We start from the raw sequence: 27,157 nt of genomic DNA, 5'->3' as shown, positions 1-27,157 counted from the left end.
GGAGGGTCAGTGCTGAGGGAGCGCCGCACTGTCGGAGGGTCAGTACTGAGGGAGTGCCGCACAGTTGGAAGTGCTGTCTTTCAGTTGGCATGTTAAAATCCCTCTGCCCTCTTTATTCTACATTTAATAAAACCTCCAATGGATACTATCTGTAAGCAGAGCATGGAAGATCTCCTCTATTGGTAATCAATGATCATCCCTCAATCAACGACAAAACTCTGTTCAAAATCAGCATTCTGTTACTTATGGGATCTCGCTGTGCTTAAATTGACTGCCACGTGTCCCATAGTCCAACATAATGACCAGCCTTGCATCGGCCGTGAAACCCTTTGGGGCGCCCTGTGGACGGGACAGATGTTATACAAATGCAAGTTCCAGCTTCAGATGACGATGGGGTCTGGATTTGGGAATTATAATTGAAGGACACAGGATGCTGGAATGGGGTATGAGTTCTGGGGAGGAATGCTTCCGGAGCTAAAATAGACAAAGGAAATGGCTTGAGGGTAGGGGCTGTCATTTGAAGCTTGAATAACTTAAATGTGAGGGGGGATCAGCGTGACTGATGCACAAGGTGCCTGACCCAGGATTTTCAGCTGTGGTGTGATGCCCACTGCAGTCTGATAGCTGGGAGCTGGTTGTCCTGGTACCTGTTGAACAAGCAGCGAGTGTGAGTGAGTGAGTGACGGAGGCGCACACACACACACACACACACAGAGTCCAGCCCTAAAAGAGCGGCGCCGCCCTCCGTGCCCGAGCAGCCGCTTCTCCCTCACTGTGCAGCGGCTGGAGAGCGCAGAGCGCCCCGGCTCCTGGGCGCACGGAGGGTGGCGAGCAGGGGGAGACCGAGCCCGCTACAGACCCGGCGAGCATGGCTCAGCAGAGATGAGCGGCCAACAGGACGGGATCAGCCTGTGCGAGAAAGCTCTGCACATCGTGACCGAGCTCTGCTTCAGGGGGCTGGTGGAGCAGAAGAAATGTTACGAATTCATCTTCAGCGGAGAGCGCAGGAAGAGCGGAATCAGCGGAGCAGGTAAACCGGGGAGAAGAGAGGCGAAGAGTGTGGGGAACGAAAGGGGGACAGAGAGAGAATGGGAAAGGGAGAAGAGGAAGAGTGTGGGGAAAGGGGGGGGACAGAGTGAGAATGGGAAACGGAGAAGAGGAAAAGTGTGGGGAAAGGGGGGGGGACAGAGTGAGAATGGGAAACGGAGAAGAGGAAAAGTGTGGGGAAAGGGGGGGGACAGAGAGAGAATGGGAAAGGGAGAAGGGGAAGAGAGAGAATGGGAAAGGAAGAAGGAGAGTGTGGGGAAAGAAGGGGGGACAGAGAGAGAATGGGAAAGGGAAAAGGGGAAGAGAGAGAATGGGAAAGGAAGAAGAAGGAGAGTGTGGGGAAAGAAGGGGGGACAGAGAGAGAATGGGAAAGGAAGAAGAAGGAGAGTGTGGGGAAAGAAGGGGGGACAGAGAGAGAATGGGAAAGGGAAAAGGGGAAGAGAGAGAATGGGAAAGGAAGAAGAAGGAGAGCGTGGGGAAAGAAGGGGGGACAGAGAGAGAATGGGAAAGGGAGAAGAGGAAGAGTGTGGGGAAAGACGGGGGGACAGTGGAGAAGGGGCAGGGGAGAGAGAAGAAGGCAAGAGAGGGGGAGAGAGTGTGTGGGGAAGAGAAAGGGTGAGAGGTTGGGAGAGAATGAAAGAAGGGAGAAATGGGGAAAGAAGAGAAGGGGAGAGGGTTGGGAAGAAGAAGGAGAGAAAGAAAGAATATGGGAAGGAGGGACAGGGTAAGATCAAGTCCAAGGAGAGGGCACTGGGTTGGACAGGGAAGAGGAGAGATGGACCAGCAGAAAGATGGAATGATGAAGGACAGAGAGGAAAAAAGAGGAAAGAATAAGAGTTGATTGGGTGGAGAATGGGGGTGGATGGTGGAAAAGGATGAACCAGGGGCTCAGTACAGATGTTGTGGAGGGAAAGCCAGCAGAGTTTACTGGAGCAGTACACTTGTTGCTTAGGCTGAAGTGAGCGAGGTCAGGAGCTGCTTCTCTGGAACTTCTCCACAGGGTTTGCAAAAACTCAGCCCAGGAGTCCAATCCTTAAATACACAGTCTAAGTAACGTGAATATTCAGAACAGAAAACAGCTTGGTGGGAATGTCGCTTTGGGTTTTGGGCTTGTAAGTGAAGGTGAATTAATAATTAAAGTGCGTTTGTAGAATTGGATAAATATAAAACGCCCAAATATACTGAGTGCTGGTGGTTGTGAAGTCCTAACCTGAAATGATATATTAACCACTGAGTCTGCATTGAATTTCATTTGATTTCACTTGATTGCTAGCACATGTCAACAGCAGAACACTGCCTCTTTCCCAGATATCTGTCCTTGGAACTATTCTGGAACTTCAAACCCTCATTCCTTCTAGCCTCCTCCTTTGCTCCCAGCTCCCTGCCTGGTTCTCATTCACAAAACAGTCTGAGAGAATTTCATTCATTGTTTTAGTTCTGAGTGCTGGCCCTAATTTTCATCCCTCTATTACTCTGCCGTGTACTTCTTTCTTTCTTTCTCTCCTGTTTATTCCTCACACACTCTCTCTGAATTTTATTTCTTTTCTCTACATATCTCTGTCATCATTGTTTAAACCTTATCTCTGTATGTTTCTGAAATTCCTTGTGAAAATGTTGTCAAGGCATCTCAGTCACCTTAAATACATTAACTGTGAGACATGACTGGGATAGTAAAAGTATTAATAAACATAATTTCTGGATTTTTTCACTTTATCATAACTCTTATGTATATGTCAAAAGCATGTTGCAGGACATAAACATAATCATAATCTGTAAACATCTTTGTTCAATAAATGGATCCAAAGCTGTGTATAATTACCATTTCAGTGATTTTCTAATTATTATCTCAGTGCTTTCCAAATCTGTACATGCTGTTTCTTGTACATTTAATTGTTGCAGTGTTACTTAGTGTTGCAGGGTTGTGGCAGAATACACTTATAAAGTACAGAAATGTCAGTGTTATTTGAAAATAGTCAGTCATTAGAAAGAAAGAAGTTGCTTTGATGTTGCACTTTGTGACTCATAAACAGTAGCATGAAGCCATTGGACTGAATTGCCTACGAGTTATATGCAATGTCCTTATTCTCAAGATGTCCAGATACATTCTGCAGCCAGTGAAGTGTTTTTGCTATTGTTTTATGTGGCTGCCCATTTGGACACTGGATCTCACAAACAGAAAGTAGATTATGACTAGATAATCTGTTTCAATGATCCTGGCTGACAGCCATTTCCAGGAATAACTCCTGCAGTCTTTTCTTCGAATAGTTACACCCACCTAACAATGCAGTAAAAGGTCCGTGATATACCATCAGTTCCAACAGAAAGCACCTCTGTCAGTACAGCAGTCTCTCAGTCCTGCATTGGAGTTTCGGCCGAGATTATTGTCGGAAATCTGTAGGATATAAACTTTTGATCTTCTTACTCGGAAATGCTATCATTTAGATAGAGTGCTATCACCAAGACGGAGACTGTGTTTAATGCCTTGTGACTTTTGCTGCATTAATACTTTAACAATGTCATGATTTTAAAAAAACTTCCTTCCAAGAGATCATAATTTTAAAAGTGAGGTAAATTCACCAGGTATTTTATTCAAGTTAATTGAATAGCAATTAATGGTTTATTGTATGTAACAAAAACCGACCCAAATACTGTGGCAACAGAAACAGGTTGGAAGCTGGCAATTCTACAGCAAGTAACTCACTTTTTCTGTCTTACCAAAGCCTCTCCACCATCGACCAGGCACAGGTCAATGGAGTGTGATGGAATACTGTCCACTTGCCTAGATGAGTGCAGCCCCAACAATATTGATGAAGCTTAATACTATCCAGGACAGAGCAACCTCTTGATTGGCCCCTCATCCATCACCATCAACATTCGATCCCTCTCCCACCCATGCTCATATACAAGATGCACAGCAGAAATTCATCAAGGCTACTTCAACAGCACCTTCCAAACCTTCTGTCCGAGAAGCACAAGGATACATAGGAACACCCCCACCTGCAAGATTTCCTCTGACTGTCCTGACTTGGAAATACATCACTTCATATCATTCCATCATTATCACTGGGTTAAAGTCTTGGAACTCCCTCCATAACAGCATTGTGTGTATGCCTACAGCAAATGGACTGCAGTGATTAAGAAGGCCATTCACCACCACTTTCGTAATGGGCTATAAGAGCTGGTCCAGCCAGCAACACCCACATCTCATGGGACAATGAAAAAGATCTGGTCTCACACTGGGCTGACTAGTTTGTAGATAAGTGTATAATTGGCCAGTGCTATGCCATTGTCACATTATTTTAGCTTCATGTTCTCATTTCTTATAAAGTTCTTATAAAGTGCCTCTTGCACAATGCAGGTATAATTACTTTGCAAATATGTGAAACATAAGAAAAGGGGGAAGATATTCAGTCCCTTGAACATTCAATAAGGTCACAGTTGATCTGTACCTTAACTCCACCTATCTACATTGATTTCATACCCCTTAATCCCCTTGCCTTTCCATCCACTTTTGGAGAAGAATCAACTTGAAACATTAACTCTCTTTCTCTCTCCACAGATGCTGCCAGAGTTTTGAGTTTCCCCATCATTTTCTGTTGTTATTTCAGATTTCCAACATCCACAGTATTTTGTTCTTATTAAAAATCTATCCCTTGTGAAGGGCACAGTTGACCTACAGCGTCAGCAGCTACTTTGGACAGAGAGGAAGAATTTCAGTTTCACCCCCTGTGTGAAGAAATGCTTCTCAATGTCATTAGACTTATCGAGCTCTAAGGCTTATGCATCTTGGTTCCAGACTTAACCCCCTCCACTCTCTTCTCCATCATGTGTGCAAATTAAGGTCCCTCAGTAAGTCCAGTCAAATGGAGGGAAGGTGAAGGGTGTCCTTTGGAAATGGCATGGGAGAGGGGAGGGGAGAGAGAGTCATCACAACCTTAGAGAGGATTTACTAGACTAAGTTTCTTAAAGACTGCAGAATCTGAGAACATTTAGGGTAAGGAAGAGAATGGAGATGATCAAAATGAAAGGTTTGGACAGAGTGAAGGAGGACAAACTGTTACCAATGGCAGGAAGGACAGTAACCAGAGGGGCACAGATTTATGATTGACAAAAGAACCAAAGTGGGGGAATGAGTATTATTTAACACACCAGGTTGTTATGACCTAGAATACGTTGCTGAAAGACTGCATGGAATCAGATTCGTAAGGAGTTTTTAAAATGGAAATTGGAAAAATGCTTGCAGTGAAGAAAACTATTGGACTAAAGGGGAAGAAGTGAGGGTGGGATTAATTTAGACAGCAGCTTTTTCAAAGCTGTGACCCAGACGCGATGGAACAATATCTATGGAATAAAGGGTTAGCTGTACCTTTATTCTGGGGATAACGTACATATGGAGCTATATCATCATGTAAGATCTCATTGAACTGGGACCTAATTATGTAGGGAGATGTTCTTTTTTAACTCTCTCCTGTAAATAGTACAGATACTTAATGAAGTTCATTGAAAATCACTGATGTGTGTCCGTATGTGATGCAGATCCCTTTCAGAGTCAACCAGAACAACTCCAGAGTTCTTTGAGAGGAGATGATGTTGATAATATTTTGATTGAAGAGTTTGTCCTGGAGTGTGCCCTGGCATTCCATTGTATCATTGGGTGCTGGATGGTGGAGGGCTCTCTACATGGGAGTCCTCCTGCTTTCCACTGGGGTCCTGGAGTGGAAGGTGTTGCATGCAGTAGTCCTTTGCAATGTGTTGAGATGGTTTGCTGAGTCCAAACCCAGCTGTTTATAATGTGGTTCTGTGGAGTCCATGGACCATGTTAGTTGTGGGTGGTTGCACCCCTGTTTAATTTTCTTCAAATATTTTGTGGTTTTTTTGGTTGCACACCAGCCCCATGATCCTGGCACCCAGGGGATGGGCAGTTTGGAGGGACCTCTCATGTGCCTGCTCTTGAGCTTAACTAAAGTAGCTATCAACGGGTCCATTCAGTGGGTTGTAGGGGTAATTATAATTCCAACTGCCTGCTTCTCTTTCCCCCTCTATGTTTGTGTCTGAGTGCCCCTGAAGAGAGAACATGTAGTATCCATCGTCACCTTTTGAAGAGAGGTGGGCACTGTGGGGGCTGGAGTGCATATTCCTTCCTGCAACAGCATTTTGATTTAGCCCCTCCCTCTTTCCCAGTCACACCTCTCCCCTTTACATTTATTATTGTCATACTGCCCTGGGTGTGCAGTGTTTGTCATTTGTTAATTGGATGTTTATTTTAATTGGTGCTGAATCTACTTAAAAAGGCTAGGCTCTTTTTTTTTCCCCCTTGTGGGCAGTGTTCATAAGTTATACAGTTGGGTGAATTAATAAATTGTTGGTGGGTGTGTAAAATTAAATTTAAAAAAAGCTGTGTTCTTCCTCAGTGGGGCTTAGGCTTCTGGACAGGAAGGAATGAAGAAGGGAAAGATGGAAACTGGAGCTTGTGCTAAATTATAATGACAATGAAATGCTTGTAAATTTCTGAAAGGCTTTTGCTGCTTAATTCAACATATGAATATCAGTCTACCTTCCATTACCAAATCCTGAGATGATCTTACTACCTCCTCCTATGCTGTGAACTTCCTTAACCATAACTCGGAAAGGACCTAAACAGGCCAAGCGTTGTACCCCAACCACTGACAACTGATAAATCTCCCAAATGGAACCAGATACCTGTCCAATCTCCTCTTGATGACCGGTTTAAAATTGTTCTTGATTTGCCTGTTTTACAAGATCCAATCTCTGCCCCAATATTCTTTATTTCCAAACTTGTTTCAGAGTGTAAGAGCACAGAGTTCTGATGAAAAGTCTTCTCTTAACTCTGTTCCTTTGTCAACAGATTCTGCCTGACCTGCTGAGTATTTCCAGCATTTTCTGTCTGAAATTCAGACTTTCACCAAATGCAGTGCCTTGCTTTTGGATAAAGTTATACCAATACTCAACTCTCGGGGTCAGTCGGCATTGCCACCCTCTTAGTCAATTGAAATGGCGTTGGAGACAATGGTGCCTACCTCAAAGCTTCAAGAACTCAGTGCTTCCTTGCCTTGGTGTTGAGGTCCTACCTAATGGTGATCAATCCCACTTCTCGTTTATGTACAGTATCATCAGCAAAGTCCCAGAGGGGCCACTCTCTCATTAGAAAAGTTAATCTCAGGGTCTCGGGAGAGATTGAGAAGGCAGTTACCTTCGTGGTGACTTCACCTGGTGTGAGAATGGAACTTGTGCTGTTGGTATTACTCTGCATCGCAAACCAGCCAACTGAGCTGACCAACACTCTCAGCACCATTTGTGACTCCTACAATACAGAAGCAGTCCTTATTCAAATGCAACAAGATTTGGACCATGTCCAGGCTTGGGTTAACAAGTGGCAAGAAACATTCATGCTACACTAATGCCAGGCAATAACCATCTACGGTACAGACAATCTAACCACCGCTCTTTGACATTGAATGGTGTTGCTGTTACTGAATCCCCCACTATTAGCATCCTTGGGGTTACCACTGACCAGAACCTCAACTGGACTCATCCCGTAAGCACAGTGGCTACAAGAGCAAGTCAGGCTATGAATACGGCAGCAAGTAACTCACCTCCTGACTCCCCAAAGCCTGTTCACCATCTACAAGACACAAGTCAGGAGTGTGATGGAATACTCCCCACTTGCCTGGATGGATGCAGCCCCAACAGCACTCATGAAACTTGACACTATACAGGACAGAGTGGCCTCTTGATTGGCATCACATCCAAAAACATCTATTCCATCCACCACTGATACTCGGAAGCAGCAGTGTGTACTATCTACAAGATGCACTGCAGAAATTCACCAAAGATCCTTAGATAGCACCTTCGAACCCATGACTGCTTCCACCTAGAAGGACAAGAGCAGCAGATATATGGGAACACCACCACCTCCAAGTTCCCCTCTAAGGCACTCACCATCCTGATTTGGAAATATGTTGCTGTTCCTTCACTGTTGCTGGGTCAAAATCCTAGACGTCCCTCCCTAAGGGCATTGTGGGTCTGCCCACAGCACATGGACTGCAGTGGTTCAAGAAGGCCGCTCAAGGGCAACTAGGGACAGGCAATAAATGCTGGCCCAGCCAGCAATGTCCATGCCCCATAAGTGAATTTAAAAAAAACCCTGTGTTTCTGATTAATCAGATTATGTGCAATGTCTTGTTAAAGGTGTGGGGGAGGTAGGAAGAGAGGGAGGGGGCTAAATCAAAATGGAGTTGAAAGGGGAGATAAGGCACTCCATCCCCTACACTGTCCACCTTTCTCAAAGCATCAAGAGCAATATGGCCCACAAGTTCCATCTCCTGGGCACAAAAAAATATTGGGGAGGCAAGTGTAGAAGATGACACACAGAGTCTCCACAAGTATCTTGGTAAAGGTACCATAGTCCCACTCTCTCATGAGAGAGACAACTGGTGGTTGTTTAACCTGAGGGTCACCTCACTTCAGGCAAGGGTCAAGAATGAGAAGGCAAGACATTCATGGTACTATCAGCCAGTCCAGGAATTGAACTCATGCCATTAGCATCACAAACCAACTGGCCATTCAGTTGAGCTAACCAACACCTCTACAGTCTAGCTCTTCAATTCACAAGGGCAATTAGCATCAGCTGCTCTCAGAGAACTCTAGGGCTATTCTGGTTGGACCTTTCTAACACTAATGCACACGCACACACTCACATTCACTATGTGTAGGAGAATTTATACCACACCAAACGTTGTGTGTGTGTGTGTGTGTGTGTGTGCTCGCTGATGTGTAATTTAAATATTCATTCATTGATCTATCACAGATGCAGTGCACTGAATGGCATCCTGTCGTGCTGTCTGAGTCTCTAATGTTTATACTAACTGAATTTTCCACATGTTCCTGCTCATTTTAGTCACTAATGTTCTTACTGAATAAAGTAAGCTTTTTTTTTGTTAAAATTTCATTTGCGACCTGTGAATTTTATAGGAGAAGCCCTTTGGCCCTTGGTGTCTGGACCAGAGAGAAATGCAAAACTAATCCTGATGCCACTCTACTGCCTCCTTGTTCTGCAGAACCTTCAAACATTTATTCACTTTTCCTTTGAATGATGCAGTGGTTAGTGTCTTGACTGCTCATTGTGGTAATGTAATCTGCACTCCAACAGCTCTCCATGTAAAAACATTTCTGCTTAACCTCTCCCTTATTCAGAATGATAAATTATGGATCACTGCAAATTTAACATTTGGAAACTACTGATAGATCTATCAATTATTAAACCATTAGTCCTGAAAATTTTTTGGAGGATTCTGTTGGACAGTACACTTTGCCTGGCCTACTATATCAGAACAAATTGATAATTGAAACTCTGTGTACTCGGCTTGCAACAGTAAATTTGATTCTACGAATTGGCATCGCAATTGAGAACATTTTTGTGGGATGATTGCTGTCGTAAATGGAGTCAGTGCACAAAGCCATATTATAAGCATTAGCTTAAGCTTAAGAAAATAATAACATGAGCATTGACTGTGGTCTGTTTAGGTGCGGGGCAGTGCACTCAATTTGGGCAGAGCCAGTGTGGTAGTAATTTCACTGGACAAATAAACCAGAGGCACTGGGCTAATGCTCCAGGAAAGTAAGTTCAAACATAGCAAATAGGAGCAGCAACAGGCCATTTAGCTCTGTGAGCCTGCTCCACCATTCATTATGATCATGGTTGATCATTCAATGTTTTTTTCCTATACCCTTTGATCCTTGTAGTTCTAAGAACTATACTAAACTCCTCATTGAAAACACTCGAAGATTTGGCCTCACCTACTTTCTGCGGCAGACGGTTCCTTAGGCTCACCACTATCTGAGTGAAGAAATCTCAGTCCTAAGTGGCCTTTCCCAGATCCTTAGCCAGTGATCCCTTGTTTTGGAAACCCTCCTGTGGCAGCTTTTGGAATTTAAATGCAACTAATAGATCTGGAATGAAAGCTGGGCTCCATGATGGTAAGTGTGGCAACTATTATTGCAGAAATCCATCTGGTTCACTTATGTCCTTTTAAGGAAGGAAATCTGCCATCCTTACTCAGTCTGGCCAGACTCACAGCAAAGTGGTTGAATCTTAATCATCTTTGGAATTGGCCATTCAGTTCAAGGGCTGTTTGAGGTGTGCAATTAATGCTGCTCACATCCATGTTAGAATAAGGACTTGTGTGTATCAGTCACAGAATGAACCTCAAATATTTCAGAATACTTGATGCTCAGGCAGTTTAGCTGAACGTCTAAAAGCTGTAAAATTGTATTCGAGCCATAGAAGATTATGGCACGGGAGGAGGCCATTCAGCCCCTGTGCCTGTACTGGCTCATTGAATGGCCCAAAATAAATCTGACGCTCCTCACTCTCACTGTAATTGGAAACATTAAGAGTCAGCAGATTTAGTGCCAAGGTGAATTTTTATTTTGGAGGCAGAGGGAAGTAGAGTTTGTAATGTATTAAATATAGTAAATGAGAATGTATGACTAATAAATGCAAAATAATAAACTGTCAGCTAATCTGTCTTTAAGTGATTTATAAATTCCATCTCAAACATGGCTTAGTGGGTAGCATGCCAGCCTCTGAGTTGTGTGGTAGTAGGTTCAAGTCTGACTCTGGAGACTGTAGTGTGTGATCTAGGCTGACACTTGGACTGCTGCGCTGAGGGAGTGCCTGGGGCTTTATGCAAAGGATCTGGAATTTAAGGTAGTAGCATCAGCAAACCTATAACAAATTCGAGAAGATTAAATAAAGTCATTTCGACAGGTGAATAAGAACAACAGAAGTTCAAATCACGTGTGAAGCTCTTAGAGAAGTTATTCTCTTAGTCAAATATAAACCTTGCTACCTTCTGTAATACAATCTCATATTGAGGACCAATGGGTTCACAACCGTGAGACAGGCAGTAATAATGGCTGATGATTATGAGGTAATCCATAAAACTAAATGAATTTTCCATCACCCTCGTCAATTTGAGACAGATAGAAAATGGGAGAACGCAAGAAAGGCAAGTAGCCAAGGTAAGGAATGGATAGTTGGGAATGGCCCAAGGTCTGCTTCTCAGAATCCTATCAGAAGTGAAAGTACTGAAGGTAGAGGTCAGAATTCAAAGCCAGAGTGTTTCTGTTGTTACAAAGTGGGACACATTTGTTCAGAATGCTGGTAGTTGAGAGCGAAACCCATGGGACTTATTGGATTTCATAATAATGAGTCAGAAAAAGAAACCCAGAAGGAAATGGCCATGGATCAGTTTGTAGCTTTAATTACAACTGAGGTATACACTGCTATGAGTACAGCAGAAGTGCATATGGAAATATGACGGTTTTTATCCATCTTCCGTTTCCTTCAAAGGAAGTGTCTAAGTCTGTAACAATACTGATGGATACATGGGCCACTCAAACTGTCCTTCTGGAGAAGGATTTAGTTTTCCTCCAGAGAGTTCAATGAAAGAAAAGTGTGGATAAATGGAATAGGTGGAGAATATATCCAAGTTCCATTGTACAAAGTCCAATTGGAGTGTGCTTTGTTGTGTGGACTAGGGGTGGTCAATTACCTGTAAATGGAGTTGGTTTACTTCTGGGGAATGATTTAACAGGAGTGAAAATCATAGCTTTGTCTATAATCATGGAAAATCCAGTTTAGACTAATGAGACAGAACCATTGCAGGAATAGGGTCCATGTATTTTTCCATCATGTGTAGTGATGAGAGCAACATCTAAATGAAGTCCAACATCAGAGGACACAGCACTACCACTGGCAATTATTAGGGTAACTGAAACTCTTTTTAAAGATAATTCATTTTTGGCATATCTTCATTAATTGAGGCTCAGGAAGCCTACTCAGAGTGAATTAAGTTGTCACAGACAAGCTGAGGCTAAAGGAGTACCAGAGTATTGTTATATTAAAATTGGAATTCTGATAAGGAAATGGAAACATCCCCAAAGAGCCCTGGAGATAGAATGGCTGGTTGTCCATCAAACAGTGGTACTGCCTAGATTTTGTAAGCAGATATTTCAAGGAGCACATGACATTTCTGTGGAGGAGCATAAAGGAATGCAGAAGATGCAGGGGTCAATAACCAGCTATTTTACATGGATAGGACTTCATAAAGATGGAGTGCGGTTTTGTAAAATATGTCATGCATGTCAAGTTGTAGGAAAACCTAAGCAGGTGATCAAACCAGCATCTTTGGTGTTTGAAGATCCGTTCAGTTGACTGTTAGTGGATTATGTAAGCCATTGCCAAAACCAAGAGCAAGACATCAGTATGTCCTTCCAATTATGGATATGAGAACCTGATTCCCAGAGGCTGTTCCTTTAAGGACAATTACAGTTAGGATAGTATTGGAAAAGCTAACATATTTTTTGTTCATTACAGACTACTAATTGAGGTACAGTCTGATCAAAGTTCTACCTTCATGTCTAAAGCTTTCCAGGAAATTATTAGTAGTTTGGGTATAAGACAACTATGTATCATCTGCAAACATAGGAAACTTTGGAGAGGTACTAAAACAAAGTTGCTGGAAAAACTCAGCAGGTTTGGTAGCATCTGTGGAGGAGAAAACAGAGTTAACGTTTTGGGTCCGGTGACCCTTTCTCAGAACTGATGGTGGCTGGGAAAACGTCAGTTTATATGCAGAAAATAGGGAGGTGGGTGGGATAGGGAGTAAATGATAGGATAGAGCCCAAAGAGAGAGAAAGACAGTTGGACAGACAAAGGAGTTGCTAACGATCAGGCTGGGAGGGTGAGTAGTTGTTAATGGGGACTGTTCGTGACTAACAACAGGGGGTGTGTAGTGGCAGGCTATGTGGTAACAAGGCCTGGTGTGTGGGGTGGGGGGCTGGGACATGGGAGAGTTTAGGCCCTAAAATTATTGAACTCAATCTTGAGTCCGGAGGGCTGTAGGGTCCCCTAGCGGAAAATGAGGTGTTCCTCCAGCTTGCATTAGGCTTCACTGGAACACTGTAGCAAGCCGGAGACAGAGATGTTGGACAGGGAGCAGGGTGGTGCATTGAAGTGGCAGGCAACAGGTAGTTCAGGGTCTTTTTTACGAGCAGAACGTAGATGTTCTGTGAAGCGGTCGCCAAGTCTACGCTTCATTTCCCCAATGTAGAGGAGACCACATTGTGAGCAGCGAATGCAGTAGACTAGATTCTGGGAAGTGCAGGTGAAGTGTTGCTTCACCTGAAAGGTATGTTTGGGCCCTTGGATAGTGGGGAGGGAAGAGGTAAATGGGCATGTGTTGCACCTTCGCCGGTTACAGGGGAAGGTGCCGTAGGGCTGTGGGGAGGTGTTGGGGATGAAGGAAGTGTGGACCAGGGTGTCCCGGAGGGAACAGTCCCTGCGGAAGGCAGACAAGGGAGGGGAGGGGAATGTGTGTCTGGTGGTGGCATCTTGCTGGAGGTGGCAGAAATGGCATCTAATGATCTTCTGGATGTGGTGCTGGTGGGATGGTAGGTGAGGATAGGGGGACCCCTATCACTGTTGCGGGAGAGAAGAAAAGGGGTGAGGGCAGAAGTGCAGGAGATAGGTCGGACCCAATTGAGGGCCCTGTCGACAACAGAGCTGGGGAATCCTTGGTTGAGGAAGAATGTGGACATTTCGGAGGCTCCCTTGTCGAAGTTGGCCTCAACTGAACATGTGCGACGGAGACGGAGGAACTGAGAGAATGGGCTGGAGTCTTTACAGGAAGTGGGGTGTGAGGATGTATAGTCCAGGTAGCTGTGGGAGTCGGTGGGTATGTAATGGATATTAGTGGCCAGTCTATCCCCAGAAATGTCGAGGAAGGGAAGGGAGGAGTGAGAGATAGACCAAGTGAAAGTGAGGGCAGGGTGGAAATTGGAGGCAAAATTGATGAAGTTTTCCAATTCTAGATGAGAGAGGGAAGCAGCACCGATGATATTATTGATGTACCGGAGAAAGAGTCGTGGGTGGGGGCCGGAATAGGACTGGAACAAGGAATGTTCCACGTACCCCACAAAGAGACAGGCATAACTAGGGCCCATGTGGGTACTCAAGGCAACCCCTCTTATCTGAAGAAAATGAGAGGAATTGAAAGAGAAGTTGTTGAGGGTGAGGACAAGCTCAGGTAAGCGGAGGAGGGTGGTGGTGGGTGGGGATGGTTCAGGTCTTTGCTCCAGGAAGAAGCGGAGAGCCCTAAGACCCTCCTGGTGGGGAATGGATGTGTAAAGGGATTACACATCCATGGTAAAGAGGAGGTGGCTGGAGCCGGTAAACTGGAAGCTTTGAAACTGGCATAAGGCGTCAGATGAATCATGGATGTATGTGGGTAGGGATTGGACCGGGGGGTGGATGACTGAGTCAAGGTAGGAAGAGATGAGTTCTGTGGGGCAGGAGCAGGCTGAAACAATGAGTCTGCCTGGACAGTCCTGTTTGTGGATTTTTGGCAGGAGGTAGAAACGAGCTGTGCCGGGTTGGGGGACTATTAGCTTGGAAGTGGATGGGGGGAGATCACCACATGAAATGAGATCCGTAACCGTAGTGGATACAATAGCCTGATGTGCCATGGTGGGGTCATGGTCCAGGCGAAGGTAGGAGGAGGTATCTGAGAGCTGGCGCTCAGCCTCTGCAAGGTAGAGGTCAGTACGCCAGACTACAACAGCACCACCCTTATCGGCAGTATCAGAACAAGTACTTTACTGTGGTAAAAGAGAATTTGAGATTGTTGGTTATTTAAAAACTTTGAACCCTAGAGCTGAAAAAGAAACAGAACAGCGTTAACTGCACTGAGAATAATGCACTAGCATTTGTTGAATAATTTAACAAATTGGAATGTGAGGCAATTCAGATCTTTTGTTGTAACCGTTTAAAGATTATTCATATTATGGGAAATATAACTACAGATGCATTGTGAAATGAATGTAAAATGTTAAAATAAGTTGAAGTTTAAGAAATGCCAAGATTGTGTAAGGTTAAGTAAGGATGGAGGAGGAATGAATGGATGTAAGTCGTGAATCTTGTTGTTTGTGTATCACATATACTTTATAATGAAACACATTTTTTTGAAATAGCATTTTATCTTTTTGAAAAAGCAGAGTCATGTAAAGACTGTGTCTATTTTTGTTTATTTTAAAATTGTAGGCTGAAATGCGGAATAACATTTTAAAAAAATTTACTCATAGGATTTGGGTATTGCTAGCTGGGCCAGCATTTATTTCCAATCCCATGTCGACCTTAAGAAGGTTAGAGTCAGGGTTAGGGTTAGGAAGTTGAGCTACCTTCTTGAACTGCTGTGGCCCATTTGGTTTAGGTAGACGTAAATGCAATTAGGAAGGGAAGTCTGGATTTTGACTCAGTAAGACTAATGGAATGGTGATATATTTCCAAGTCAAAATGGTGTGGGGCTTGGAGGGGAACTTGCAGATGATGATGTTCCCATGTATTTGCTGCCCTGGCCCTTCCAGATGGAAGTGGTCAAGAGTTTGAATGGTGCTGTCTAAAGAGCCTCAGTAAATTTCTGCAGTGCGTCTTGTAGACAGCACACATTGCTTCAACTGAACATCAGTGGTAGAGTGATTGAACATTTGTGGATGTGGTGCCAGTCTGCTTTGTTCTGGATACTGTCAAGTTTCTTGAAAGGTGTTGGAGCTCCACCCATCCAAACAAGTGGGGAATATTCCATCATATTCCTGACTTGTGCCTTGAAGATAGTATACAGGCTTTGGGAAGCCAGGAGATGAGTTACTTGCTGCAGTATTCCTAGCCTCTGACATGCTCTTGTAGCCACTGTGTTTATGTGGTGAGTCCAGTTGAGTTTCTTGTCAAAGGTAACCTCAAAGATTTTGATAGTGGGGGATTCAGTGATGGTAACACCATTGAATGTCAAGGGGCAGTGGTTAGATTGTTTCCTTTTGGTAAGGGTCATAGCCTGACATTTTTATGGCGAGAATGTTACTTGACGCTTGACAGCCCAAGTCTGGATATTGTCCAGACCTTGTTGCATTTGAACATGGACTGCTTCAGTATTGGAGGAATTGTGAATTGTGCTGAACATTGTACAATCATCAGGAAACATCCCCACTTCTGACCTTATGATGGAGGAAAGGTCATTGATGAAGCACCTGAAGATGGCTGGGCTCCTGCATTGACGTCCTGGCACTGAGATGATTGACCGCTAACAACCACAGCCATATTCCTAAGTGCCTAGTGTGACTCCAACCACTGGAGAGTTTGCCCCCCTGATGCCCACTGATTCCAGTTTTGCTAGGGCTCCTTGATGTAACACTCAGTCAAATGCAACTTTGATGTCAAGAGCTGTCCCCTTCACCTCCTCCCTAGAGTTCAGCTGTTTTGTGCTTCATTGAACCAAGGCTGTAATGAGGTCAGGGGCTGAGTGGCCCTGGTGGAACCCAAACTGGGCGTCACTGAGCAGCTTATTGCTGAGCAGGTGCTGTTTGATAGCACTGTTGATGACACCTTGCATCACTTTACTGATGGATCGAATGTAGACTGATGGGACAGTAACTGGCCGACTTGGATTTGTCCTGGTTTTTATGTGCAGGACATACCTGGAGCAATTTTCCACATTGCTGGGTAGATGCCAGTGTTGTAACTGTACTGGAACAGCTTGGCTGCTGGAGTAAATTCTGGAGCACAAGTCTTCAGTTCTCTTGCCAAACTGTTGACAGAGCCTTTGTAGTATCCAGTGCCTCCAACTGTTTCTTGATATAATGTGGAGTGAATCGAATTGGTTGAAGACTGGTATTTGTAATGCTGGGGACCACTGGAGGAGGCCGAGATGGATCATCCACTTGGCACTTCTGGCTGAAGATTGCACTGACAGCTTCAGCCTTATCTTTGGCACCGATGTGCTGGGCTCTTCCATCATTGAGGATGGAGATATTTGTGGAGCCTCCTCCTCCAGTGAGTCATTTTATTATCCATCACCATTCACGACTGGATGTGACAGGACTGCAGGGCTTAGATCTGAACCATTGATTGTCGGATTGCTTAGCTCTGTCTATCACTTGCTTCTTATGCTGTTTGCTGTGCAAGTAGTCCTGTTTGGTGGCTTCACCAGGTTGACACCTCATCTTCAGGTAGGCCTGGTGCTGCTCCTGGCATGCCCTCCTACACTCTCCATTGAACCAGGGTTGATCCCCTGGTTTGATGGTAATGGTTGAGTGGGGGATATGCCAGGCCATGAGGTTACAGATTGTGCTGGAGTACAATTGGGCTGCTGTTGATGGCCCACAGTGCTCATGGATCCCCAGCCTTGAGTTGCTAGATCTGTTTGAAAACTGTTCAATCCAGCATGGCTGATAGTGCCGCACAACACAATGGAAATTATTCTCAGAGTGAGGATGGGTCTTTGTCTCCACGAGGACTTTGTGATGGTCACTCTTACCGATACTGTCATGGACAGATACATCTGCAGTCAGTAATTGGTAAAGGTCAGGTCAGGTATGTTTTTTTGTCTTGTTGGTGCCCTCACCACCTGCTGCAGACTCAGTCTAGCAGCTGTGTCCTTTAGGACCTGAACAGATGCATTAGTAGTGCTGCAGCCGAGCCACTCTTGGTGGGGGACAATGAAATCCCCCAGCCAGAATACATTTGGCACCCCCACCACCGTCAGTGCTTACTCCAAGTGTTGTTCAACATGGAGGAGCACTGATCCATCAGCCGAGGGAGCACTTTGCATGATTATCAGCAGGTGGATTCCTTGCCCATGTTTAACCTGAACGTCTGAGACTTCAGGGGGTCCAGAGTCAATGTTAACTACTCCTATGGCAGCTGCCCCCCTGACTTTATAGCACTGCGCTACCACCTTTGCTGGGTGTGTCCATCCTGTGGGCTAGGTGATGGTGGTGTCTGGGACATTGTCTGTAAGGGACAATTCCATGAATATGACTATGTCATGCTGCTGCTTGACTAGTCTGTGGGACACCTCTCCCAGTTTTGGCACTGGCCCCCAAATGTCGGCAAGGAGGACTTTGCAGGGTTGACAGGGCTGTTTCTGCCGCTGTTTTTATCCTGTGCCTAGGTCGATACCAGGTGGTCTGTCTGGTGTTAACTTCTTTGAGACATTAAGCAATTGACAAAACTGAGTAGCTTGCTCGGCCATTTCAGACGGCAATTGAGAGTCAGTTACATTGCTGTGGGACTGGAGTCCCACTGTTGGCCAGACCAGATGAGGATGGCAGATTTCCTTCTCTAAAGGACATTACTGAGCCAGGTGGGTTTTCCCGACAATTACGAATGGCTTTAAGGCCATCAACTGATTATTAATTCGAGAATATTTTTCTCACACTTCCAGTCATGAGAAATTCCTTCTGATTGCTTAATTACTTTCTCCCTCCACCCCCACCAAATATACCAGTTTTTTCCAACTTTTTTTTACGGATCTTGGGGCAGGTGGGAGTTGAACCCAGACCATCTAGCTCAAGGATAGGGACACTATCACTGCGCCACAAGAGCCTTTATATTTACATTTCACCATCTGCCAGGGAAGGAACACAACTGTTAGCAAAATCAGGGATCAGGATTGGCATCCTCTATTCATTGCTTAATTGATAAAGTGGATAATTTCAGAAGCTGAGTGATGTGACAATCACAAAACATCATTCAAAACACCTTCTCCATTACAACTGAATGATAATTGACCCACTTGAAAGCAAACATTAGTGACGATTACTCCAAATTGGTAATTGGTTCATAAAATTAACTTGAATGTGAGAGTGCTATTGAGAGCTGCCTGTCATAGTGTATCAGTTATCCGTGCAAATGGGTGTTTCTTGAGAGGGAACTGTTTATACTCCAACATCAAGCCTTGTGTTGTGAGTTGCCAGTGTGTTAATTAGTGACAAGGTAGGGACAGTTATTGGCCATCTGCAGTACTGCATACAGCACTGGTCTCCTTATTTAAGTAAGGATATAAATGCATTGAAGGCAGTTCAGAGAAGGTTTACCAGACTAATGATTGGAATGGGTGGGTTGCTTTATGAGGAAAGGTTGAATACACTGGGCTTGTATTTGCTGGAGTTTAGAAGGGTAAGAGCTAGCTTGATTAAAACATATAAGCTCCTGAGGGGTCTTGACAGGCTGGATATAGAAAGGATGTTTCCTCCTATGGGAGAATCTCGAACTAGGGATCACTTTAGAAATAAGAGGATTTAAGACAGAGGTGAGGAGTTATTTTAAATCACAGAAGGCTGTGGGTCTTTGAAACTCTCTGTGAGAGCAGTGAAGTCAGAGTAATTGAATATTGTTAAGACACAGATAGACAGATTCTTATCTTTTGGATTAGTTATCAGGAACAGGTGGAAATGTGGAGTTGAGACCACAATCAGTCTTGGTCTTATTGAATGGCAGAACAGGCTTGAGGAACCTACTCCTGAACATAATTTTTACGTTCATAAAGGATGGGAAATATTTAAACCGGTGATTAGCAGAGCTTGGGATACATACATATTCTTGTTTATACAAGAATACACTTTCCAACAAGGAAACATTTAGGATAAATAACAAGATGAGGGTAACATTGAAAATGAAGGAAAAGACACACATTCAATATGTAAAGAGTGAAGCAGAGGATGACAAATGAAAGGCATGATGAAAATCAAAAGAAAAATGGTCTGGAAAGATGTCATAAAAGATAAAGTACTTAAAAGGTGGAGGCCCTACGTAATTATCCTATCAAGAAATCTAAAAAGAGACTGTAAAGCACTCAACTGAAACATTAAGTATCACAAGATAAGTCAACATAGGGGATAGGACCATCAAAGGGACAAACTGCGCATACTGATAGTGAATGACTTAATTAGTTTCAATATTTATCACAAAAAAATGAGCCTGATATCAGAGGACAGTATAAAGACATTTTACAGTAGAAAGTGCAAGGGAGAAAATTGATAAACAAATTAAACTTTGAGGATGAGATCCCTGGCCCAGCTGTCTGGTACCCACTCATGTTAAAAGAAGTTACGGAAGAGATAGCAGAGTCATCAATAGCAATGTGAACAGTGATAAGGGAGTGGAGGTCTGTTAATGTTTATCTAAAAAGGGAGATTGAACAACTCGAGGGAACTTTATTACCAGTTGACCCTAAGAAAGATTGTGAGATTTTTGCTCCAAGATAAATTAGAAAAACATTCAGAAAGTGAAGGTCAGGAATTAAAGACGGTGAGGAAAAACTATGAAGCTCTCAAGCAGAGACAAGAAGAAGGAAAATATACGCAGTGTTTGCAAGGTAGCCTTGGTGAAGAAAACCAGGCCACAAGAAAATGGGAGTGACAGAACCAAGCAGTAACTTGTGAAATGTTGAAGATTAAAGATAGACTTATTGAGGTTGAAAGGAATGTGAGTTTTGTTTGACTTCTTCTATCTAAAACCATTTTACCAAGTAGCTGAAATCTGTGGTGCTTTAAAATTTGCATAAAACTATTTGAGTTGTATATTGAACAGTGATTAAATTGTTGCAATGTAAATACATTTTCCTTCAACTGAAGTCACATTTTCTATATATCCTCTATGGAAAGCTGCCATCCATTCTGTGCCCCCACCCACAAAATATTCAATGGTTTATTTAGAGTAGATTTCTTTAGTATAAAGATATTGTTGACGTTAAGCATAATTTGTATTTTTATTTGTATCTTTAACTTGATGTGCAAAAGGAGGAGGTAATAGCCAAGGTCTTTTCCCCAGGGTAGGGGAGTCCAAAACTAGAGGGCATAGATTTAAGGCGAGAGGGGAAAGATTTAAAAACGACCTGCGGGACAACTTTTTCATACAGAGGGTGATGTGTATATGGAATGAGCTGCCAGAGGAAGTGGTGGAGGCTGGTACAATTACAACATTTAAAAAGCATCTGGATGGGTATATGAATAGGAAGGGTTTAGAGGGATGTGGCCCAAATGCTGGCAAATGGGACTAGGACAGATTGGGATGTCTGGTTGGCTCAGATGAGTTGGACCAAAGGGTCTGTTTCCGTGCTGTTTGAGCCAATGACGCTGTCTAATACAGAACTGTCAGCACAGATTTCAGAAGAGAAATTAATGCTTGGCCAATCTTTTAGAACTCCATGATGTTTTAAAGAAACGGAGCTGAGGATAACGTAGATTAGGTGATATATTTTGATTTCCAAATAGCCTTTGATAAAGTAACAGATGGTAAGGTTAAAGTTTGAATATGGGAGCTGGAGTAGGCCATTCAGCCCATTGATTATGCTTTGCCATTCAGTATGATCATGACTGATTATTCCCTTTGTGAGACATCGTTTCTCCTCATCTATGTTTTATATTCCTTGGCCTAAAACTATGGCCTGTCATTCTAGATTGCCCTACATGGCCAATCATCTGCTCTACATCTAATATTTGCCTTTGAGTCACACTTAGAGTAAGAAGTTATTTAGATTTCAAGGGCAATTAAGGATGAGCAACAATACTTTGTTCCCATGCTATCACCATATCCATTGATACCATTGGCACTTAGGAAGCAAATAGCAGAATGGCTAGCAAACTGGATCGAAAACAGTGTTGGGTGAAAAATAGCTAAATGGATGGGCAGGTGGTGGAAAGGGTTGTTCCACAGTGCTGGGACCACTACTATGCAGCTTTCACATAAAAGATTTGTATTTGGGAATCAGAAGCACAGTTTCAGAATTGCAGCTGACACCAAATTGGGAGGTAAAGTTAATGCAGAAAAAGACGAAACACAGAAAGGTGTAAATAAATAAACAAGCTGAATGAGAATGTAAATGGCAAATGAATTTCAATATCAACAAGTATAGGGTGATGTGTTTCGGTGAGAAGAATAAGGACTTTTTTTATTTGTTCATTTCTGGAAAGACCAGCATTTATTGTGTGTCCTGAATTGGCCTTGAAATCTAAATGACTTCTTAATCCAAGTGTTTTGTAACAGATATTAGAGTCGATGTTCCCATGGGGCATTCTAGAATGAGAAGTCATAGTTTTAGGCTATAGGATGGCAGATTTAAAATATAGATGAGGAGGAGTTACTTCTTTCAAAGGGTCATAGATCTGTGGAATTCACTGACCCAGAGTGTGGTGGAGGGTAGGAAATTGACTATCTCCTCCTCAAATTTACTCAAACAAGGGTTAAAGGGTTGGAGACAATGGGCAGGTAAGGGGAGTTGAGGCCAAGATGACATCAGCCATGACGTTATTTAATAACCGAGCAGGCTAGAAGGGCTGAATTGCCTGCTCCTGCTCCTAGTTCTTATGTCCTTTATGTTGTTATGAACGTGTGCACAGTTTTGGTCTCCATACTATAAAAATGGTAGAAATGCTGGGGGAGAAAGTACTAAAATGATGTGCAGAGCTGATACCAAAACTGACCGGTTAGAACGATCAGGGAAGATTGAACAGACTTTCTTTCTCTAGAAAAGGAATGACTGAGGGTTGACCTGATTTGAGATGTTCAAATTTGTGAAGAGGTTTGCTTGCCTAGATGTGGAGAAGTCTGGAGCTAATGGCCACAGATATAGCATAGTCACTAATAAATCCAATAGAGAAGTCAGCAAAGACAAAAAAAAATGATATTGTAGAATGAATGGGGAATAGTTGAGGTGAATAGAAAAAGGTGTGTTTACCCAGCTTATATCAGCATTCTGGGTAATCCAAGATGGAGGAAGGGAAAATATTGTGCCTGTAGAAGCAGAATTCTGGGTAATCCAAAATGGAGGATGCGAAAAAAAAATTGTAGCTTTGAGAGCTAATCCTTTTTTGAAGTATTTTCAGTGTTGGAGTTGATTTCCTCCAATTCCTAAGCAGTAATTACTGTTTTATAAGCTGTTCTGCCAAAGGATGTGGTGGAGGCAGGTGTAATTACAACATTGGGTTTAGAGGGATATGGGGCAAATGGGACTAGATTAATTTAGGATATCTGGTCTGCATGGATGAGTGGGATCAAAGGGTCTGTTTCCAGGCTGTACAACTCCATGACTCTATGAAGGAGAATGGAATAGAAAGGCATTTTGAATGGATGAAATGAGAGGAATAGGAGGAGGATCCATGGTAGTACAAACACCTGGATGGGCCAAAGGGCCATTTATTTTTTGGTACGTTTGATCAATTCTGATAACCACCTATGCAAAAACATTTCTTCAAACTTCCCCTTTTTGTTCTCCCTGTGTTGTCTTCCTCAGTCCGTGTGTTTGCGACTGATTTGCATCCAACGTAAATAACCTTTGATCTTTTACCCATTTTGATTTCCTCTTGACTTATTCTTTTCCACTGGATATTTTAAGAATGCAGCAACATGGAGAAAGGTCTGGGAATTGAGACTCATTGAGTATGCATTGTCATTTGAAAAGCAATCAATGGGTTAGATGCCATCCTTCTGTGCTGTACTGTTCTATTATTATGGTGCTTCTCACCTTCCTGGTGATTATAGAATTTTAATTCTTTCTATTTCTGTGTTTCTAATGCTTTTCTCCATAGCTAGCAGTCCAAGACTGAACACCATATACTAGCTGTAGCCTAATCTACAATAAAATCATCCTAGCTTTATGTTCTTTGTCCTGTTTAAGACCATAAGACCACAATAAATAGGAAGAAGTGGAGGCCATTCAGCCCCTCTGCCATTCAGTAGCATCATAGCTGATCTGACGTACCTCATAACCACTTTCCTTCATCTCCCCATAACCCTTGATTCCCTGACTAATAAGAATGTATCTATCTCAGCATTAAATATACAAAAAGACCTCGCCCCCACAGCTCTCTGTGGTATGGAGTTCCAAACATTCTCAACCCTCAGAAGAAATTTCTCCTCATCTCAGTCTTAAATTTGTGCTTCTTTATTCTCAGACTGTGGCTTCTGGTCCTAGACTCTCCAATGAGGGGAAACTTCCTCTCAGCATTTATCATCAAGCTCCTTAAGAATCATACATGTTTCAATGAGATCACCTCTCATTCGTCTAAACACCAGTGAGTAGAGTCCCAACCTGTTTAACCTTTGCTCGTAAGACAATCCCCCATATCGGGGATCATCCTAATGAACCAAATTTGAACTGCCTGCAATGAAATGATATATTTTCTTGAATAAGGGAACCAAAACAGCACGCTGTGCTCCAGATATGGTCTCGCTAGCACTTATTTTTTGTATTCATTTCTGGGATGTGGGCGTCGCTTGCTGGCCAGCATTTCTTGCCCGTTTTCGTTGCCCTTGAGAAGGTGGTAGTGAGCAGCCTTCTTGAACCGCTGCAGTCCACCTGCTGTGGGTTGATCCACAATGCCCTTTGGGAGCAAATTCCATGATTTTGACTCCGTGACAGTGAAGGAATGGTGATATGTTTCCAAGTCAGGATGGTGAGTGACTTGGAGGGGAACTTGACGGTGGTGGTGTTCCCATATATCTGATGCCCTTGTCCTTCTAGATGGAAGTGGCCATGGGTTTGGAAGGTGCTGTCTGAGGATCTTTGGTGAATTTCTGCAGTTCATCTTGTAGATAGTACACAGTACACACTGCTGTTACTGAGCATCAATGGTGGAGGGAGTGAATGCTTGTGAATGTAGTGCCAATCGAGCGGGCTGCTTTGTCCTGGATGGTGTCAAGCTTCTTGAGTGTTGTTGGGGCTGCACTCATCCAGGCAAGTGGGAAGTATTCCATTACACTCCTAAGTTGTGCCTTGTAGATGGTGGACAGGCTTTGAGGAGTGAGGTGGTGAGTTACTTGCCGCTGTATTCCTAGCTTCTGGCCTGCTCTTGTAGCCACTGTGTTAATGTGGTGAGTCCAGTTGAGTCTCTGGTCAATGGTAACCCCCAGGATGTTGATAGTGGGGGATTCAGTGATGGTAACACTATTGAATGTCAAGGGATGGTGGTTAGATTGTCTCTTATTGGTGATGGTCATAACCTGGCATTTGCGTGGCGTGAATGTCACTTGTCAGCCCAAGCCTGGATATTGTCCAGATCTTGTTGCATTTGAACATGGACTGCTTCAGTATCTGAGGAGTCGCAAATGGTGCTGAACATTGTGCAATCAGCGGCGAACATTCCTACTTCTGACCTTATGATGGAGGGAAGGTCATTGATGAAACAGCTGAAGATGGTTGGGTCTAGGACATTACCCTGAGGAACTCCTGCAGAAATGTCCTGGAGCTGAGATGATTGACCTCCAACAACCACGATCATCTTCCTATGTGTCGTGTATGACCCCAACCACTGGAGAGTTTGCCCCCTGATACCTGTTAATTCCAGTTTTGCTAGGACTCCTTGATGCCACATTTGGTCGAATGCAGCCTTGATATAAAGGGCTGTCATTCTCTCCTCACCTCTGAAATTCAGCTGATTTGTCCATGTTTGAGCCAAGGCTGTAATGAGATCAGGAGCTGAGCAGGTGCTGCGTGACAGCGCTGTTGATGACACCTTCCATTGCTTTTTACTGATGATCGAGAGGAGACTGATGGGGTGATAATTGGCCGGGTTGGATTTGTCCTGGTTTTTGTGTACAGGACATACCTGGGCAATTTTCCACATTGTCTGGTAGATACCAGTGTTGTAACTGTACTGGAACAGCTTGGCTAGGGGAGCAGTAAGTTCTGGAGCACAAGTCTTCAGTACTATTGCCGGAATGTTGTCAGGGCCCATAGCCTTTGTAGTATCCAGTGTCTTCAACCGTTTCTTGATATCCCGTGGAGTGAATCGAATTGGCTGAAGACTGGTATCTGTAATGCTGGGGACCACCGGTAGTGGCTCAGCACTTCTGGCTGAAGATTGCTGTGAATGCTTCAACCTTACCTTTTCCGCTGATGTGCTGGGCTCTTCCATCATTGAGGATGGGGATATTTGTGGACCCTCCTCCTCCAGTGAGTTGTTTAATTGTCCACCACCATTCATGACTGGATGTGGCAGGACTGCGGAGCTTAGATCTGATCCATTGGTTGTGGGATTGCTGAGCTCTGTCTATCACTTGCTACTTTCGCTGTTTGGTGGCTTCACCAGGTTGACACCTCATCTTCAGGTAGACCTGGTGCTGCTCCTGGCATGCCCTCCTGCACTCTCCATTGAACCAGTGTTGATCCCCTGGTTTGATGGTAATGGTTGAGTGGGGGATATGCCGTGCCATGAGGTTACAGATTGTGCTGGAGTACAATTCTGCTGCTGTTGATGGCCCACACACCTCATGGATGCCCAGTCTTGAGTTGCTAGATCTGTGCAAAGTCTGTCCCATTTAGCACGGTGATAGTACCACACAACACGATGGAGGTTGTTCTCAGTGTGAAGGTGGGACTTCATCTCCACAAGGACTGTACAATGGTCACTCTTACCGATACTCTCATGGACAGATGCAACTGCAGCAGGCAGATTAGTGAGAATGGGGTCAAGTATGTTTTCCCCTGTTGTTGGTTCCCTCACCACCATCACAGACCCAGTCTTTTAGGACCTTTATGTCCTTTTAGGACCCGACCAGTTCAATCAGTAGTACTGCTGCCGAGCCACTCTTGGTGGTGGAAATTGAAATCCCCCACCCAGAGCACATTTTGTGCCCTTGACATCCTCAGCGCTTCCTCTAAGTGTTGTTCAACATTTGAGTAATACTGAATCATCAGCTGAGGGAGGACAGTATGTGGTAATCAGCAGAAGGTTTCCTAGCCCATGTTGAACCCGAAGCCTGAGACTTCATGGGGTCCAGAGTCAATGTTGAGGACTCCTAGAGCAACTCCCACCCGACTGTATACCACTGTGCTGTCCCCTCTGCTTGGTCTGTCCTGCTGGTGGGACAGAACATATCCAGGGATGGTGAAGTTTGAAAGGTACATGAATCTGACTAAGTCAGGCTGTTGCTTAACTAGTCTATGAGACAGCTCTCCCAATTTTGGCTCAAACCCCCAGATGTTAGTCAGTAGGACTTTGCGGGGTCAACAGGGCTGTTTCTGCTGTTGTCTTTTCCGGAGCCTAGGTCGATGTCTGGTGATCCATCCAGTTTCATTTCTTTGAGACTTTGTAGCAATTGGTACAACTGAGTGGCTTGCTACTTTCAGAGGGCAGTTGAGAGTCAACCACGTTGCTGTGGGTCTGGAGTCGCATGTAGGTGAGGGTGAGAGTCACAGACTTCCTCCCCTGAAGGGCATTAGTGAACCAGATGGGTTTTTCCAACAATCGGCAA

The 27,157-nt window shown here is 43.9% G+C and overlaps 1 protein-coding gene across 1 annotated transcript in view; it reads left to right on the top strand.

Annotated features, from left to right (window-relative positions):
• The first annotated feature begins 779 nt into the window (after positions 1 to 779).
• LOC109925034 (synaptotagmin-10-like) overlaps positions 780 to 27,157 on the top strand; it is an 82,264-nt gene continuing 55,886 nt past the window's right edge. The window contains exon 1 of the mRNA XM_048607934.1: positions 780 to 1,030. Coding sequence (XP_048463891.1) covers positions 883 to 1,030 — 148 coding nt within the window. The 5' untranslated portion in view covers positions 780 to 882. The remainder of the gene's footprint in view (positions 1,031 to 27,157) is intronic.

The sequence above is a fragment of the Rhincodon typus genome, chromosome 18 (assembly GCF_021869965.1).
Source record: "Rhincodon typus isolate 14 chromosome 18, sRhiTyp1.1, whole genome shotgun sequence".
Classification (NCBI taxonomy): domain Eukaryota; kingdom Metazoa; phylum Chordata; class Chondrichthyes; order Orectolobiformes; family Rhincodontidae; genus Rhincodon; species Rhincodon typus.
This window is presented reverse-complemented; position numbering and strand designations above follow the sequence as displayed.